Source organism: Saimiri boliviensis, chromosome X (genome assembly GCF_048565385.1).
Source record: "Saimiri boliviensis isolate mSaiBol1 chromosome X, mSaiBol1.pri, whole genome shotgun sequence".
Lineage (NCBI taxonomy): Eukaryota > Metazoa > Chordata > Mammalia > Primates > Cebidae > Saimiri > Saimiri boliviensis.
The window spans coordinates 16,227,543-16,247,047 of NC_133470.1; the positions used below are offsets into that span (position 1 = coordinate 16,227,543).

General features: G+C 41.0%; 1 protein-coding gene across 1 annotated transcript in view; it reads right to left on the minus strand.

The window, feature by feature from the left end:
* Positions 1-19,505, minus strand: part of MAP3K15 (mitogen-activated protein kinase kinase kinase 15) — a 156,313-nt gene that overhangs the window by 48,900 nt on the left and 87,908 nt on the right. The window contains exons 8-13 of the mRNA XM_003924113.4: positions 18,850-18,962; positions 18,131-18,290; positions 12,798-12,948; positions 11,057-11,164; positions 7,547-7,596; positions 4,823-4,918 (exon numbers count right to left, since the gene is read on the minus strand). Coding sequence (XP_003924162.1) covers positions 4,823-4,918; positions 7,547-7,596; positions 11,057-11,164; positions 12,798-12,948; positions 18,131-18,290; positions 18,850-18,962 — 678 coding nt within the window. The remainder of the gene's footprint in view (positions 1-4,822; positions 4,919-7,546; positions 7,597-11,056; positions 11,165-12,797; positions 12,949-18,130; positions 18,291-18,849; positions 18,963-19,505) is intronic.

Below are 19,505 nucleotides of genomic sequence, written 5' to 3' on the forward strand. Positions count from 1 at the left end.
GGAGTGTAAATTGGCATGACCACTTTGGAAAACTCTTGGCAGTATCAACCAAAGCTGAAAATAAACCTACCCTATGAAGCAGTAGTCCACTCCTAGCTATACACTCAGTAGAAATCAATGTATATGTTCACAAAAGGGCATATACAAAAATGTTCATAGTTATCTTCTTCATAATAGCTCCCAAACACAAATAATCCAAGTCTTCATTAATAGAAGAACAGATAAATTGGAACACAATGGAATGCTACACAGAGAAAGAATGAACTGATACACATTTCACAGTTCAATCTCATTTTTTTGTTGCTGTTTTTGAGGTGGAGTATCACTCTGTCACCCAGGCTGGAGTGCAGTGGTGCAATCATGGCTCACTGCCACCTTGACCTCCCAGGCTCAAGCAATCCTCTCACCTCAGCCTCCCGAGTAGCTAGGACTAGAGGTGTGCACCACCATGCCCAGCTAATATTTTCACTTTTGGTAGAGACAAAGGTCTCCCTATGTTGCCCAGGCTGATCTCGAACTCCTGGGATCAAGTGGATCCTCCTGCCTTGGCCTCCCAAAGTGCTGGGATTACAGGTGTGAGCCACCATGCCCAGCTATGAATATTATTATAAGCAAAAGATGTAAGAAACAAGAGTACAAACTATATGATTCTACTTAGTTGTAGGTCAAGAACAGGTGAAACTAACCGTTGGGGTAAAAATCAAAATAGTTATCATTGGAGGGAGTTTAATGACTGGGAAGGGGCACAAAGCAACTTCTGGGATGCTGCCCTGGGAGGTAGGTACAAGGGTATAGATATGTATCAAAAATTATCAAGCTGTACACTTAAGTGCACATTACAAACTTTACTTGCATGTTACACATCAATAAAAAATTATTAAAATGTATGGCAGAAAAGGTACTGAGTACTGAATGAGGGTCAAAAGGGCACATTTTGTGGTTAAAAAAAAAAAAGTATGTTCTGGCTAATATTAGGTTTTTAAGGGCAAAAACCACAATTACTTTTACATCAATTTATATTTGGCAGAATTTTTTCTACTGTAAATTGAAGGTTATGATCCAAGGATTCCCTAGTCTGCTTTTTTTTTTTTTTTTTTTTTTTTTTTTCGAGATAGGGTCTTGCTCTGTCACCCAGGCTGGAGTGCAGTGGCGTGATCACAGCTCACCGCAGCCTCAACCCCCCCCCACCCCGCCCCCCAGCTCAGGTGATCCTCCCACTTCTGCCTCCTGAGTAGCTGGGACTACAGGTGTATGTCACCACACTGAGCTAATTTTTTTTTGTACTTTTTATAGAGACAGGGTTTCACCATGTTGCCCAGGCTGGTCTTGAACTGCCCGCTCAAGCAATCCTCCTTCCTCAGCCTCCCAAAGTGCTAGGGTTAGAAGCATCAGCCACCACACCCAGCCTAGCCTAATCTTTAAATATGTTGTGACAATGATTGCCTGAGACACAATCAATTAAGATTTTCTCAAATTACATGATACAAATACTCAAACTATGAATAAAGGGACCTTCTTCAATCTGATAAAGGTTATCTATGAAAAATCTGCTGCTATCATACTTAACAATGAAAGATTAGCTTCTTTCTTCTTAAGAACAGGAACAAAATAAGGATGTCTACTCTTACCACTTCTGTTCTGCATTATGCTAGAGATTCTAGCTAGGATAATTAGGCAAGGAAAATAAAGGCATCTAGGTTGGAAAGGAAAAACTAAACTTGTATCTGCCAATGACATAATATTGTATACAGAAAATCCTAATTCAAAACCCATTAGAACTAATGTAAGAGTTAAGCAAGGGGGTAAGTTACAAAATCAATATTAAAAAATCAAGTGTATTCCTATACATCATCAGTGAAACAACCCAAAAGTGAAGTTCAAAAAACAACTCCATTTAGTATCAAAAGAATAAAATCCTTAGGTATGTATTTAACAAAATAAGTACAAAATTTGTATGCTGAAACTACAGAAATATTGTTGAAAGAAATTCAAGAAAAGCTAAGTAAAGAGTAATCCATCCTGTATTCATGGATTGGAAGCCAGAATGGTTAACATGGCAATGCTCTCCAAATTGATCTAGATATCCAATGTATTCCCTGTCAAAGTCCTAGCTGCCAGTTTTGAACAGAAATTGATAAGCTGATCCTAAAATTCATGTGGAAATGCAAGCATCCACAATAATCAAAATAATCTTGAAAAACAATAACAAAGTTGGAGGGCTCACATTTCCTGATTTTACAACTTACTGCAAAGCTACAGTAATAGAGAAAGTATGGTGCTTACGTAAGAACAGACATACAAAACAATGAAACAGAATTGAGACTCCAGAAATCAACTCCTACATTTGTGGTCAACTGATTTCTTAAAAGAGTACCAAGACCATGCAATGAAGGAAAGAATAGTCTTCAACAAATGATGCTGGGACAACCATATATACACATGTTGAAGAATGAAGCTGGAACCCCCACCTTACACCATATCCAAAAATGAATTCAAAATGGGTCAAAAACTTAAAAATAAAAGCTAAAACTATAAAACTCTTAGAAGAAAACATAAAAACCATAGAACACCTCAGGTTAGACAAAACCTTCTAAGACAGGGACCAAAAGCACAAATGACAAAAGAAAAGTAGGCAAGTTGAACTCTGTCCAAATTAAAAACTTTTGTACTGCAAATGATACCATTGAGAGAGTGAAAAGACAACCTATGGAATGGGAAAAAAACATTTGCAAATCACATCTAATAAGGAACTTGCATGGAGGAAAAAAAATACATATATATATATATATAACTCTTAAAACTCAATAATGAAAGGATAAATAACCCAGTTATAAGTGGGCAAAGTTTGGAGATAGCTGGCAAACACCACTTTCACCAGATGATCCAAGTTAACATCACCAATACTGACACAGAGATATTGTGTCCCTTGTTATAAGGCACTGAGAAGGACACAACATCACTTCTGTAAGATTCCTACCAAATACATAACATCAACGTACTCATGAGGAAACAATCAACAAATCCAAGTCAAAGAACTACCCAAAATAAACTGACTGTACTCTTGGAAAATTTTAAGTCAAAAAAGACAAAAAAAGACTGATGATGAACTCTTCCAGATGAAAAGAGACTATGTGGACATGACAACTAAATGCAACATGTGATCCGGATTGGAACCTGAACCAAAAGAAAAACCTTTTGTTTTGCTATAAAAGACATAATTGGGACACTAAGTAAAATTTGGATAAATGTTACAGATTATAGAACTATATCTATCTTAGTGTCCTCATTAGATAACTGTACTGTAATTACGTAAGTGAATATCCTTGTTTTTGTGAAATATACTTAAGTATTTAGAGGTAATGGAGCATTATGTCTACAATTTACTTTTAAACAGTTCAGGAAAAAATAACCATATGCATAAAGAGAGAATGTAAAACAAATGCGGTAAAGGGTTAACTCTGAGAAATTCTGTGTGAAACATATGGAAATTATTTGCATTTTTTTGAAACTTTCCTATGGTTCTGAATATTTTCAAACATAAAAAATTTAATTTTTTTAATTGGACAAAGAATTTGAATAGACATTTCTCCAGAGGTATATAAATGGCCAGTAGGCAAATGAAATGACAGTACAGTTAGTCATCAGGAAAATGTGAATCAAAACCACAATGAAATTCTGCCTCACATCCACTAGGATTATGATACTCAGAAGACAGATAAAACAGGTGTTGACAAGGACATAGAGAAATTGGAAGCCATTGTTTATTGGAAGCCAATTCCCATAGCAATATACATTACTAATGGGAAAATGGTCTGGCAGTTCCTCAAAAGGTTAAACGTAGAGTTACCCTAAGACCCAGCAATTTGACTCCAAGAGAAATAAAAACATATCCTCACAAAGACTTGCATATGAATGTTCACAGAAGTAAAATTCCTAACTGTTAAAAAGTGCAAACAACCCAAATGCCTATCAGTTGACAAACAGATAAACTGTGGTATAGCCATACAAAGAATAGAATTCAGCCACAAAACCAAATGAAGTACTGATACATGTTACAAATGAATCAACCTTGAAAAACATTATGCTAAGTGAAAAAAGCCAGTCGTAAAAGACCACATACTGTATGATTCCATTTATATGAAATGGCCAGAGGAGACAAAACGACAGAGACACAAAAATTAATGGTTGCCTAGACCTGGGGCCAAGAGGGGGTGAGTTGAAGGAAGGAGGAGTGACTCTAATGAATACTGGGTTTCTTGTGGAAGTGATGAAAATATTGTAAACTTAGATTATGGTGTTGATTGGAAAACTATAAATATACTAAAAAACATTGAATGTTATGTTATTTATTTTTAAATGGAATTTCGCTCTTGTTGCCCAGGCTGGGGTGCAATGGCGCGATCTTGGCTCACTGCAACCTCTGCTTCCCGGGTTGAAATAATCCTCCTGCCTCAGCCTCTCAAGTAGCTGGGATTACAGGCATGCGCCACCATGCCCGGCTAATGTTTTATTTTTAGTAGAGGCGAGGTGTCGCCATGTATGCCAGGCTGGTCTCAACTCCTAACCTCAGGAGGTCCACCCTCCTCTGTCTCCCAAAGTGCTGAGATTATACACGTGAGCCACTGCGCCCAGCCAAGTTGTATATTTTAAATGGCTAAACTGCCTGCTATGCGAATTACAGAAAATTTTAGAGGTTTTTTTGAGATGTAAGTTAACATGTCAAGAAAGACAACACAGCAGGTAAATATCTTTAAAAACAAAGGCCCTTTAAAAATGATTCACCATAATTAGATTGCAAATACCTGAATTGGCTATAACTCACCTACTACACTGCTCTTCGGTGGAAAAGTAGATTTGAAAGTCATCAGAATTATCGTGGACATATAGAAAACAACACCGCTCATCAAACTTCGATAAGCTGTAAAATTTCAAAGCATAATGTTTATACCTAAGTTATGATACCAATTCTACATATGTGAGACAATCTTTTCTATTTTACCAGTTTCTGAAAGATTCATTAATGTTTTAACAAACAACCCCCCAAGTCTACCTTTTATTTCTCTATGAAATTTAAATACCAGAGAATTTATCTTACTTATATTTGAGTTTGTATTTATCAACTGACTTTAATATGAACTTAATATAATTCAGTGCTAAGCAAAGCATACGGGCAAAAGAAAAGGAAATAAAATATGATCTCTGTCCTCAAGGGGCTTATAATCTCATTAAAAAAAAAGGCAAGGTATTTGTGAAATAATTTATTGTGGTATTAAGGGAATTTCTAAACTCAGAAAACATCAGGACACAGTATTTATGGCCACACAAGGGAAATGGAAATAAACACGGCATTGTAGCTCAAGAAAGGCCTTGAAGTGTTATCTGGTCCATTTCCCCACACTGTCTGTACCTGACTCTACAGCTCGCCCAGCAAGCAATATTCAGCTTGCCTGGACACAGCCAGTGACAGAAAATATGCTAGTAGAAGACTTTTTCCTTTTTTCTTTTTTTGAGACAGAGTCTTGCTTTGTCACCTAGGCTGGAGTGCAGTGGCACAATCTCGGCTCACTGCAACCTCTGCCTCCCGGGTTCAAGCAATTCTCCTGCCTCAGCCTCCTGAGTAGCTGGGACTACAGGCATGCGCCATGATGCCTGGCTGATTTTTGTATTTTTTGTAGAGTTGGGGTTTCGCCATGTTGGTCAGGCTGGTCTCGAACTCCTGACCTCAAGTGATCCGCCTGCCTTAGCCTTCCAAAGTGCTGGGATTACAGGCATGAGCTACCGTGCCTGGCGACAATTTTAAAAAATGTATTTCTTAGTAATTAAGTTGTGTTACAGCATGTAGTCAAGAACGTTGTTTGTGTCTCCTCATAGAGATACCTCTAGTTGCCATTTCAACCATCAGTGGGAATTTACAAAGGGCCTGGAGGTGTATCAGCCATGCCCCATCCCTCCCCGGGACTGATGTGACCTGAAGTGTATGCTTTGCGCATTCCAGAGGCTCTCCAACTGACTGTGGTAGTTGCTTTACAGATTGATTTTCAAACCTGCTCACTTATAATCTAGTTCTAATTCTTTCTGAATCTCCCCTGCACCCTTGGTGTTCCGACTCAGTATTTGTCATGCAATCTATGACATAAAGCATGGTCTAGGGCAGTTTGGATCTCAGGAAGAGACAACTTAGAAGGGGTGAGACAAAGTGGCTTCAGTTGTTTGAAGGGCCAATTATAGAAGAGAATGTAGTCTTCGTCTTCGTAATACCACCTGGCAGAATGAGGGCCACTGCAGAGGCTCTGGCCCCGTGTGGGTGAAGAACTCTCTAACATACAATCTACTTGCAGCTTTTCTGTCACTGGCTATGTCCAGGCAAGCTGAATATTTTTTGTTGGACAAGCTGTAGAGTCATGTAGAGACACTGGGTGGAGATGGACCAGACAACAACAATTCAAGGCTTTTCTTGAGCTGCAACGCCATGTGTATTTCCATTTCTCTTGTGTGGCCACAGATTTTCCAAGTCTAGAAATTCCCTTAATACCACAATAAATTATTTCACAAATACCTTGCCTTTCTTTTTCATGAGATTATAAACTCCTTGAGAGCAGAGATCATATTTCATTCCCTTTTCTGTTGCTTTGTGTATGCTTTGCTTAGCATATTTCAAATTGCCTTGTATTTCCTAGGCAGTATCATCCCAATGCACTATTCTCTACTTAAATTATTTCCCTCCTTTTAAGTGATGTTGATAGCATTCTAATTTCAATACTGATGTGTCCGGGACAGTACCACATTGTGTCTGGAAGTAACTGAGGATTCATTCAGTGCCTGAGATAGCCTCAGAATCAGAGAAAAGAATGTTCTAGTCCAAGCCCTTTATTTGATAAAAATAGTGAAAAAACTGAGACTTAAAAAAATTGAGTGACTTTCCCAATGTCACACAGCAGAGAGAGACTAGAATTCACATCTACTTCAGAGCCAGTCTCACCCTCGAATGAGCTGGCAGGGTGACAAGTGCAGCCAAGATGTATTAGCCCTGCTTGGGTAAGGCCACACGGCTCAGGCCCAAATGGTCACCCCTAATGATCCAATATGCAAGAGCTGCGCCTCTCCCCAGAATACACCACCTCATGCCCTCTCTGAAAACAATCTCCCGGCTCCATTACTCTGTTCACAAGACTCTAATCCAAGTGTTGCTACCAACTATCTCCTGGCTTCACTTCTCAGAATCGCTGAGCACTGGAACATCTTTGGCTCAAAAAAGATACATCTTCTCTTTCTGCAGATTACTTTTAAAAAAAATTGACACAAGTGAGTTTAGTCTACTGAGTATGAGCAAAGCTACTCTTTTATAACAACCCAAGAAGCTCTTACTAGGAGCACACTAGTATTAATAACTAGCTCAGACAGGGCAACAAAACAGAAGAGAGTCCGTTTTGGATCCCATTAAAAATAGGAACATTCCATATTCTGAGTCAGTGGAAACATTAAAGTGCATAAAACATTATCATCATTTGTATTAGAACAGTAACTCCATTTTCTCCTGTGTTCTCACCTTATTCCCTTTATGGAAGAGGCTGTAAAATTCCATTCGTGCATTTGTTTCTGTAAGTTATCAAAGACAGAAGTTAATAGTTTGAGTTTTTCTAAGCAAAGGATTTTGTTTTGCTTTATTCTATGGTCAATCATTTCTGCTATTTTACCTGCAGTAGTGATTTTTTTAGAGGTTAGAGCAATATACCTTGCAAACCTTGAAACACCAGAAACATTTTCTTATGTATTACAAAATTTGTATCTCTAAAACAGTTTAAATGATGTAAATTTGAAATAATCTAAGGTTCAAATAGATACAATAAGCACAGAATAAGCACACAGTGAGTGGCTTTTCATCTTCTGTCAACATAATAGGCAAACTCTAAAACAAGCATGGGAACAGCCCACCTAAGTTGAGTGACTTGCAAAAATGTTGGGAGAGGCAAGGCTATGGCAGACACCTTTCAGCACTCATCAATCTTCCTTTTCTCCCTGAACATAGAGCTGAACTACATTTCCCAGGCTCCCTTGCAGCTAGGGAGCTATACAATGGAGTTTGACCAATGAGATGTGAGCAGGAATGCTGTGCATCACCTGCAGGCCTGGGTCATAAACTCCACAGCAATCCTCTATTTCCTCTTTTCCCATCCATTGCAAGATGTAATATCCCCCCACTGCCACCCTCTGCAACCTGGATAAAACATGCGGCATAAACTGTTATCATGTTAAGATACTGAGATTTGAGGGCTGTTTGTTTTAGAAGCTAGCGTACCATGACTAATAGAAAAAACTGGGATTTCAAGCGGCACCAAGATGCACTTACAAACAAAAACCAACTCTGTCCCCTCCTTCACTACCATTAAACTTTGCACAAAGCTAAGCCTCAGAAGGAACATCTGAAACTCCAGTTTCAAAAATCCATAGGCAATAAAATCAATACATCATAACCACAGAAAATAATTTTAAGTAGGAACATCCATTTGGGCCAGGTGTGGTGGCTCACACCTGTAATCCTAGCACTTTGGGAGGCTGAGGCGAGCAGATCACTTGAGGTCAGGAGTTCAAGACCAGCCTGGCCAACATGGTGAAACACCGTCTGAACTAAAAATACAAAAATTAGCTGGGTGTGGTAGCATGCACCTGTAATCCCAACTACTCTCGAGGCTGAGGTGGCAGAATCAGTTGAACCAAGGGGGTGGGGTTTGCAGTGAGTCAAGATCACGCCACTGTCCTCTAGCCCGGGTGATAGAGTGAGACACTGTCTCAAAAAAAAAAAAAAAAAAATCCATTTGGTTGGCCTGAGGAATATCACAAGTGACCAATTAAGCCACCCAGGGAAAAAAAAAGTATGAGAGCCACGTGACTGAGCATGACTCAAGAGAACTGCCATGAGCAGGCACATGATTAGTTTCTTGCCATTCCGGAGCAATGAGGAACAGACTGGGAAGATGGTTCCTGATAGGAAAGTTCTGGTCATACATGTTGATCAAGCACCTACCATGTGCTAGGCAAAGTACTAATACTGAAGACACAGCAGAGAACCACAAAGTCCCTGCCCTTATGGGCCTTATATGTGAGTGAAGAGAGATGGACAATAGATTAAATAGTAAAATCATGGCCTGAGGGAGGGTGAAAAGTGAAGACAAAGAAATAAAGCAGGGAAGGGCATTAAGATACAGCAGCGGGACACCTTGTTCAGCAGGATGTTGAGGGCAGCTGTCGCTGTTGACCTCTGAACAGAAAGCTAAAGCAGGGGAAAGAGGGAGGCACACAGATGTCTGGGGGAAGAGTTCCAGGAAGACGGAAAAGCAAGTGCAAAGGCCCTGAGGCAGGAGTACACTTGGCACGTCTGGGGACCAACAAAAAACTAATATGGCTGCAGTGAAGTAAGTGGGGTGGGAGTGAAAGAGGAGGTTGGAGATCTCATGGGGGCAAATCATGCAGAGCCTCTAGGCAACCCTCAGGACTTCAGCTTTTACTGTGCGTGAGACGGGAAGCTATTGGAGACTTCTCAAAAGAGAGTATGAAAATATGAAAGCCATCAAATCACATCGAACTGCACAGAAAGGCTGAGTGTATTTCAGAGGAGATATGAGTCCAAAGTCATGCAGAGAGGATAGAGGTGGGCAGCAGGAGTCTGTCTTTGGATTCAGGCACAGAAATGGGAGCCAGGGCAGACTCAAGAGAGTCTTGTCTGACCCACAGCCACCAGCAGGAGGCTGCACATATACAGGAAGCTTAACCACATGAGTGTCCAAAGTATTCCCCGACGGCAGGTCTATTCCGGGGTGCTTTAGAGAATTTCTTGATTTGGGAGAAACATTTATTAGTTAAGTATACAACACAGACACCCCCCTCCCCCTGCTGCTTTTCTTTTATGTCATAATCCATGGCACTCATTCCAGAGTGGGCAACTGTTCTATAGCTCCTATGGCTACAAACATAGAAGTCATGTATGGGCATTCTTAGGATGTTCTTCTGGGCATGATACAGGCAATGGTAGCCAGGAGACATTCCGTGGAAGGAATGAAAGGGTGGTTAAAGAAGACTTTGCAAAAGCTAGGACTTGGAGAATTGGAAGAAGGAATTCCCAAAAGAAACAAGGATGGAAATAAAAGGGCAGACAGGAGCTCCCACAGGGACAGCTGAGGGGCTAATAAGAGGATAGTCTGACTGGCACTGACGGTTGGAGAGAAAGAGGAAGTGGGGAACAGGGTTGTAGAGGGAGGGACTTGAACACTTCGTAAGAGTTTGAGTTTTATCTTGAAAGCCACAGGATCCAGCAGTGGTTGAGGGGAATCAGAAAGGCAGTATAGATGCTTCTAAAAATATATTACTATTTTATTTTTCTAGAGACAGGGTCTCACTGTCGCGCAGGCTTGAGTGCAGTGGTGCAATCGTAGCTCACTGTGGCCTCGACCTTCCAGGCTCAAGCGATCCTCCTTCACCTCAGTCTCCCAAGTAGCTGGGACTACAGGTGTGCACCACCATGCCTAGTTAATTTTTTAAATTTATTTTTTTGTAGAGACGGGGTTTTGCTGGGTCACCCATGCTGGTCTTGAACTTCTGGGCTCAAGCAATCAGCCTGCCTTGGCCTCGCAAAGTGTTGGGACTACACGTATGAGCCAACACACCAGCCTATATCCCTTACCCACTTCCCTATGGTTTAACTATTAAAAGAAAACCCCAAAACCTGTATTCGTTTTAATGTTTTTATACACACACATACACACACACACACTCTCTCTCTCTCTCTCTCTCCCACACCCCAACACCTCACCATATGCTCACATACACACATGCCCACACACATGTATGTATGCATACACACACACACACACACACACACACACACACACACACACACACAATGGAAAAAGCTATTTTTTCTCATCTGTGATCATACTCTCTCATATGTTCTCATAATTCAGAAGTTCAACATGGGTGCCTTTTCCTTCAAATACTACCACCTAGATTATCCTTTTTGAAAATCAAATATTTGATTCAATTGCTTGCAATTTTTCCTCCTTACCATTTCTGTGGGTGAGACATGCCATAAAGAAACCGTTCTTTCCTCGGCTTCATTGTTTATGGAAACGTAAGAAGGCTGGTACGCTTTGGTTGGCTCTATCACCAGAACCTGAAAAAAGAACAGATGCCTGTTAACGTGCATGAGTAGACATGGCGCACCCTGACCAGTGAGGAGGCGAGGAGGTCCGTACTCAATAAATCCTAACTGAGGGCTAAGCACAGTGGCTCACGCCTGTCATCCCAGCACTTTGGGAGGCTGAGATCAGAGGATCACTTGAGCCCAGGGGTTCAAGGGCAACATATCAAGATGCTATCTCTTGAAAAAAAAAAAAAAGATGCAAGGAGATAAAAAAGCAGGTGATGGCCCATCAGTAAGGTGTTGTTTTCTTAAGAGAGAAGAGGGAAGAGAGGGGGAAAAAGGTGAGAAGGAGGAGAGTGGGGACAGAAAGGGCGGAGAGAAAGGGAGCTAGGAGGAGGAGAAGGGAGGAAGAAGTGGAGGGAAGAAAGAGAATAGGGGAGAAAGGAGGGAAGAAGGCAGCAGAAGGAAGAAAATGGGGAGAGAAAGAGGAGGGCACTTTGGGAGGCCAAGGTGGGCAGATCACTTGAGGTCAAGAGTTCAAGACCACCTTTTCTCTACTAAAAATACAAAAACAGCCAGGTGTGGTCATTCACACTTGTAATCCCAGCTACTCGGGAGGCTGAGGTGGGAGAATCGCTTGAACCCGGGCGGCAGAGGATGCAGTGAGCCACGATCACACCACTGCATGAGACTCTGTCTCGGAAAAAAAAAAATTAATAAATAAAAGGACGGGAAGAGAAAGAGGAGGAGTGAGATAGGGAGGCAGAGAGGGAATAAATCTCCGAAACAAATAAAGCAACATATTTAAGATCACTAAACCTGGTTAGAGATTACACGGTGTCTGCTCCATTATTTTTCTGTACCTTTCAGTAGGTTTGAAATATTCATAACTAAAAGAAGATTTTAAAATGTATTATTAACTGGCAAAAAATTACCATAATCATTTCAAGCAATCTTTTATGAGATGCTTAATGAAATTCTTGCAAATGGCATGAGCATGTTCATGAACTCTCAAAGCATAAATATGGAACACAATTATCCGAAGTTCCATTTCCAAAACACTCACATATTTCACTCATGACTCTAAGATGGCCATAACATTAAAGCAAAACTCAATGAAAAGCTAAAAGCAATTTTGCCTTTTTGATAAAGTTTCAAATATTAATTAGTGGCCTTAGAGGCAAACCAAAGCTTAACAGGAAACCACGCTGAATTCCAAGTTTCTACTCATGAGGCCATATTGTTTTAAAGGAAGGTTTGTCCACTTGGGTACTAGTGACATTTTGGGCTGGGTAATTCTTTATTGGAGGGGCTGTCCTGTGCACTGTGGGATGTTCAACAGCATCCGGGTCTCTACCCACCAGACGCCAGTAGCACCACATTCTTCCCAAGTCATGACCACCAAAAATGTCTCTGGACATTGCCAGATGTACGTTGGGAGGACAAAATTGCTTTTGATTGAGAATGACCATTATAGAGGATATGGCCAACTCTCTACCAGTGAGTTGATCTGTCACTTGATGATTTCACAGAAGACTGATGTTTATCCCAACATTTCAAATTACTCTAAGGTTTTCTTCAGCTCAGAGTATTCACTAATTAAATAGCACCAATTCTTAGTTTTTTTCCTAATCTTAAAATAAATAAATTTAGCATATCTTACCGGAAATCTGAGTGCATTAGTGACTTTGTTTGTTGCCTCAAAAATTATATCTAACCAGAAGTTCAGCTGCTCTTGCCTGGGCGAGTGTTCGATACTAGGTTTCTTGAAGCGCCGAATTAGTAACACGTTCTGAACTAATGATCGTAGGTACCTGGAAAAATCATGAACAGCCATATATTGGATTCCTAAGGAAATGGAATTCAATTCAACTCCCTTTAAAAGAAGCTTTCCAAACACTCTAATTTTTTTTTTTTTTTTAAGCAAAGGCTCATTTATTGCTGAATGAATGCATACATTGGGGGAGCGACAAGTGGAGCCCACCTTTGGGACCAGGGGCTGGGGCGGGGTGGAGAAGGGAGCTGCTGTGCCAGGGGACTTCGTGTATAAACATATTCTCTTAAATTCATATTATGTCATGAGTGCTTCATAAACAATTGCTCAGCAGCCACAAAACTAATGAAGAAAAACCCAAGCAGTAGATAAAGTAAGTCCATCCAACAAAATGACATAACGTGGCTTTTCACCGACATGAGCTAAACCTCAATTTGGGTACCTACTGTCTAAAATACGGAGATTGGAAAGCATGTGATAACTGTTTTACATAACAAGTGCAAGCACAGCTGACTCTCGAACGACAAAGGTATGAACCGTGCAGGTGTACTTTTACACTGATTTTTTCCCCCAATAAATACATTGGAAAATGTTCTGGACATTTGCGACAATTTGAAAACCTTTGCAGACGAACTGTGTAGCCTAGAAATATCACAAAAATCAAAAAGTTAGGTATGCTATGCATGCATAAAATATATGTGAATACTGGTCTATTTTATCATTTTCTACCCAAAATATCTACAAATCTCTTATAGAAAGTTAAAATGTACCAAAACTTACACACACAAACACTTACGGACTGTATATGGCACCATTCCCAGTCAAGAGAATACAAACAAATGTAAAGATGTGGTATTAAATCAAGACTGCATAAAATTAACTGTAGTGCATACTGTGCTACTGTAAAGATTTCGTAGCCACCTCCTGTTGCTATTGTGGTGAGCTCGTGTTGTATCTGCTTAAAACTCCACCATGTGGTGGGGTGCGGTGGCTCACGCCTGTAATCCCAGCACTTTGGGAGGCCAAGGTGGGCAGATCACCTGAGATCAGTAGTTCAAGACCAGCCTGGCCAACATGGCAAAACCCTGTCTCTACTAAAAGTACAAAAATTAGCTGGATGCAGTGGCAGGCATCTACAGTCTCAACTTGGGAGGCTGAGGCAGGAGGATTGCTTGAAGCTGGGAGGCAGAGGTTGCAGTGTGTTGAGATCGCCTCACTGCACTCCAGCCTGGGCGACAGAGCAAGGCTCCGTCTAAAACACAAAAACAAAAACAAAAACTCCACTGTGTGAAACTGACCATTTTTGCATGAGCAGTTCACCTCTCTAGTAAACTGCAGATCACAGTAAAAAGTGATCACTCATGGTTCTCAGGCATTCTTCATTGTATTTAGTGCAATACCATAAACCTTGAATAATAATACCATAGGACGCATAAAGAGTGCCACTAGTGATACTGGAAACACTCCCAAGAAGCAGAGAAAAGTCATGACATTACCAGAAAAAGTTGAATTGCTTGATATGTACTGCAGATTAAGTTCTGCAGTTACAGCTGCTGCCATTTCAACATAAATGAATCCAGCCTAAAAATCGTTGGAAAAATAAAAAAGGAAATCCATGCACCATGTCAGCGGTTGTGAAAACCCTGCACTTTTCACAAAATATAAAGTACAAAATATGGTTTATGTTATTAGTAGGGCTTCCGGTCAACAGTAGGCTATAGGCTATTAGTAGTTAAGCTTTCGGTGAATTTTCAACTGAGCCCCTAACCCCCACATTGTTCAAGGGTCAGCTGTAGTTCAAAGATCAAAGCTATTACAAAATGACAAAATTTCAATCTCATTATCTTTTTAATTAAGCATGTTATTTTGAGGTAATTTTAGATTTACATGAAATTCTAAGAAACAATATAGAGAGAACCCATGTATCTTTGACAGGTTTACTCCAATGGTAACATCTTGGAAAATTATAGTACAGTATCACAACCAGATGTTGTCACTGATACAAGGCAAGAGAGAGAAAGTTCCATATCCCCACAGTGACCACCCCCCGCGTTACCTTCCCATAGTCATGCCTACTTCCCTCCCATGCAACCCCCTCCCTAACTCCTGGCAATCACTAGTCAAACTCACTGTCTTTCATTTTTTTTAAAAAATTAGAATCTGACCAGGTAGATTTTGATGTTATGACATCTTGACTCCAACCATACCTTTACTTTTTTCAGGCAAATTCAACTTTTTGGAATATAGTTGCCAGGTAGTAGTGATCACATCCTTTTTGGTACTAAATGGATTGGTTCCACTGAAAGCATCATAGTATTATTTTTGCTATTTGAGGATAAAAGCTGGAGCTCTCAGCCAGGCGTGGTGGCTCACGCCTGTAATCCAAGCACTTTGGAGGCCAAGACGGGTGGATCACCTGAGGTCGGGAGTTCAAGACCAGCCTGACCAACATGGTGAAACCCCATCTTGATGAAAAGTAAATAATTTAAAAAAAAAAAAAAAGAAAGAAAGAAAAAAGAAAAGAAAGCTGGAGTTCTCCTGGGAAGATAGACCAGCTAAACTCCAACCGACTTGCTTGGGTACTCAGCAGGCCTGGGTTGTCCAAACTCTACACATTCAAAAGAAAGATCTGGCCCTGGACTGGCTATTGGGAGATCACATCTAAGCCCTTGGGATATACCGCCAGCTAAGAGCGTCTCTGTTTATCTGTGGCCTTGGGCCACGCCTGATAGTTGATGTTAACTAACAATATGATTCATAGTCTGGGCCCTGGGCAACATTGTATCAGTTTGACCTCTGGAGAGGTTGCAGCTAAGGTATTAATATCACGCATGAGGACTCCATGCCCATGTGACCCATCCCCAATAAAAACCCTGGATGTTAAGGCTCAATGAGCTTCCCTGGTTGGCAAGACTTCACACATGTTGTCACACATTGTTGCTGGGAGAATTAGGCAATGTCCATATGACTCCACTGGGAAAGGACTACTGGAAGCTTGTACCTGGTCTCCCCCAGACTCTGCCCTATGTACCTTTCTGCCTTTGCTGATTTTAATCAGTATCCTTTCATTGTAATAAACCGTAACTGAGAGTATAACAGCTTTTCCAAGTTCTGAGTCCTTACAGCAAATCATGAACCTGAGAAGGGTCTTGGGAACCCCTAACAACAGGTAATAACACTGTAAGGCCTATAAGTCAGCTGAGCGCTGATGTAATGGGATTGTATCCAACCCTTGGGTCTCCGCTCCCTGAAGTCGACTCCATCTGGCCCAGATACCAGCACTGCACTTTAAGATTAGGACTTTTCAAACAGCAGCCACTCCAGGAGGGCTGGAGGCCCAGCCTAGCTCTGTGTTCTCTCAGCCTCGATAACTTTCTAGAGGTTTGCATGCCAAATTTAAGTTCCCTCAGATTGGGAAGAAATGGGGTCAAACTAGATATGACTGAAGAGATTCCTACCCCTGGTAATCCAGACTGACCTGCTGAACTAGGATGTAAGAGATGGCTAATGAAAACAAATCGTTAAAAATATGTTTTTTTAAGTTATGTAAATCATCCATATGCATTTAGAAAAATCAGAAAACAAAGGTTAAAAAAAAACAACAACAATAAAAACTCCGTATAGGCTGGGCACAGTGGCTTACGCCTGTAATCCCAGCACTTTGGGAGGGCAAGGCAGGTGGATCACGAGGGCAAGAGATCGAAATCATCCTGGCCAACATGGTGAAACCCCATCTCTACTAAAAAGTACAAAAATTAGCTGGGTGTGGTGGCACATGCCTGCAGTCCCAGCTACTCAGGAGGCTGAGGTGGGAGAATTGCTTGAGCCTGGGAGGCGCAGAGGTTGCAGTGAGCCAGGATCACACCACTGCACTCCAGCCTGGCACCTGGTGACAGAGCGAGACTGTGTCTCAAAAAAAAAACAACTCCTTATAAGGCTATCTCCCTGAGGTAACTACTGTCAATATTCTGAAGAAAATAATTCAACATTTATTGATTATACAAATATCTATTTATTATGAGACTACAGCAATCAGTAAGATAACCACAGTTCTAACAGAGCTTCATGTCTACAGGGAAATCCCATACTACCCAGCCCTCCCAGGCCTTTCCCTACGAGTCACACACCAAATATATACTTTTAATTAAAACAAGAATCAGATAGAACAGTGGTTCTCAAAGTGTGGTCAACAGAGCAGCAGCAGCAGCTTGTAATTTCTAAGTGCAAATTCTCAGGCTCCACCCCAGACCTACTGAACCAGAAATACTGAGAGTGAGCCCAGCAATCTGTGTTTTATTTCTTTATTTCACCTATTTATTTTTGAGACAGGGTCTCACTCTTTCACCCAGGCTGGATTGCAGTGGTGCGATCACAGCGCTCTGCAGACTTGACCTCCTGGGCTCAAGCAATCCTCCCACCTCTTCCCGAGTAGCTGGAACCACAGGGGTGCACCACGATGCCTGGCTATTTTTGTTGTTGTTGTTACTGTTGTAGAGACAGGGTCTCACTCTGTTACCCAGACTGGTCTCAAGCTACTGGGCTCAAGCAGTCCTCTCACCTCAGCCTCCCAGAGTGCTGGGATTACAGGTATAAGCCACTACGCCCAGCCTGTGTTTTAACCAACATAGGTTGATTCTGACACACAATAAAATTTGAGAACCACTGATACAGTAAAACCTACCCAGGAACTGGCTGTTCTTATTCTACAACAAACCACAAACATACTTTCACATCTCCAAGTATTCTTTCCTGCACATTTAAATGGCCATATAAGGCTGTTGCTGTGCCACTGTTTTACTTACCATACCTTATTATTGTTATTTTAGTTCCAGTTTTCATTTGTGATAAACATTTTCTTGGTGTCCTTTTTTCAACTTATTATATGCTTTCTCACAAAATGCATAATACATACTAGTAAGCAAGAGTGTTTTTCTCTTGAGGATCTAGACAACCTGAAGAAATTAACAGGATATGAGGTCTAATCTCGAGTTTGGAGCAGGCAGGGATATATTCCATGTGGATCTGTCTTTCCCTCCCCCTTCACATAAAAGGGAATTCTCAGAGCAGTCGGGTCTGTGCTAACTTTGATTTAATGAAAAGTCAGAAGGCGAAACATAGTGATTATTACTGTTTTTGCATTTCCACGTTTTTTCCCTGGGAAAGACATTTAAGAACAAGGTCATATATTGAGATGATGATGGCAACACACAGACACAACTCACCAGACTGGAGGTTTCAGTTTGAACAACCTCTCTGCTGCCTGGACAGCTTTCCCGACATCACTGGCCAGCATGCTGACGGTGAAGAACTGACCCACATCCCAGTAATTGCTCATTTTCTCCAAGCTCCCTTTTCTTCCCAACAAACTGTTCAGCCGGACACCTTAAGAATTTATATTTTAGATAGTCAGAAAAATCTTTCTTAGTTTGTCATATTGAGGATAAGCAGGCATTTTGTTTTGGCTGCTGTCTCAGGCGTGCTATTGGAAAAGTAACTGATTGCTCCTTTTGAAATATAATGCTAGTAGGTCAGGCATGGTGGCTCACGCCTGCAATCCCAGCACTTTGGGAGGCTGAGGCAGGTGGATCACTTGAGGTCAAGAGTTTGAGACCAGCCTGGCCAACATGGTGAAACCCCATCTCTACTAAAAATACACACACACACACACACACACACACACACACACACAGAGCTGGGTGTGGTGATGGGCACCTGTAATCCTAACTACTCAGGAGGCTGAGGCAGGAGAATTGCTTGAACCTGGGAGGTGGAGGTTGCAGTGAGCCAAGACCACGCCACTACACTCCAGCCTGAGCAACAGAGCGAGACTCTGTCTCAAAAAAAAAAAAAAGAATAGAAATATAATGATATAATGGTAGTTATTTGAACATAATTTTTAATGCCAAACTTGAATAACATCTGCAATAATAAACAGCTTTACCTATTTTCCTTAGTTCCAAGGAAGTTTCAAATTGTTGTCCAGCAACTATCAGCAAAACTGCAAGGTTAATTCCCGAATAGAGAGATGACTGGAGTTCAAACCCTTTGCGATACCTATAATCAGAGAACCACCAAAGTCTTATTACAACAAAAAATGTGTAAATAATGATATAAACCAACATTCTAATGAAAAGTTTCATTTCTTTAATTTGTTGTTGCCCATTCCCCTTACCTCCCACCACCTTTACAAACAGCCACATGCAGCTCTCTAGTACTTTAAAAATGTCATAATAGGCCAGCCATGGTGGCTCATGCCTGTAATCCCAGCACTTTGGGAAGCCGAGGCAGATGGATCACTTGAGGCCAGGAGTTCAAGACCAGCCTGGTGAATATGGTGAAACCCCATCTTCATAAAAAAAAAAAAAGTACAAAAATTAGCTGGGTGTGGTGGTGTCTGCCTGTAATCCTAGCTATTCAGGAGGCAGAGGCAGGAGAATCTCTTGAACCCGGGAGAAAGAAGCTGCAGTGAGTCAAGATCGTGCCACTGCACTCCAGCATGGGAGACAAAACAAGACTCTGTCTCAAAAAAAGAGTTATAATAGCAACACAGTAACTTACACTAGGGAGTTTTAATTGTTTTTGTTCATAAGATGTTTA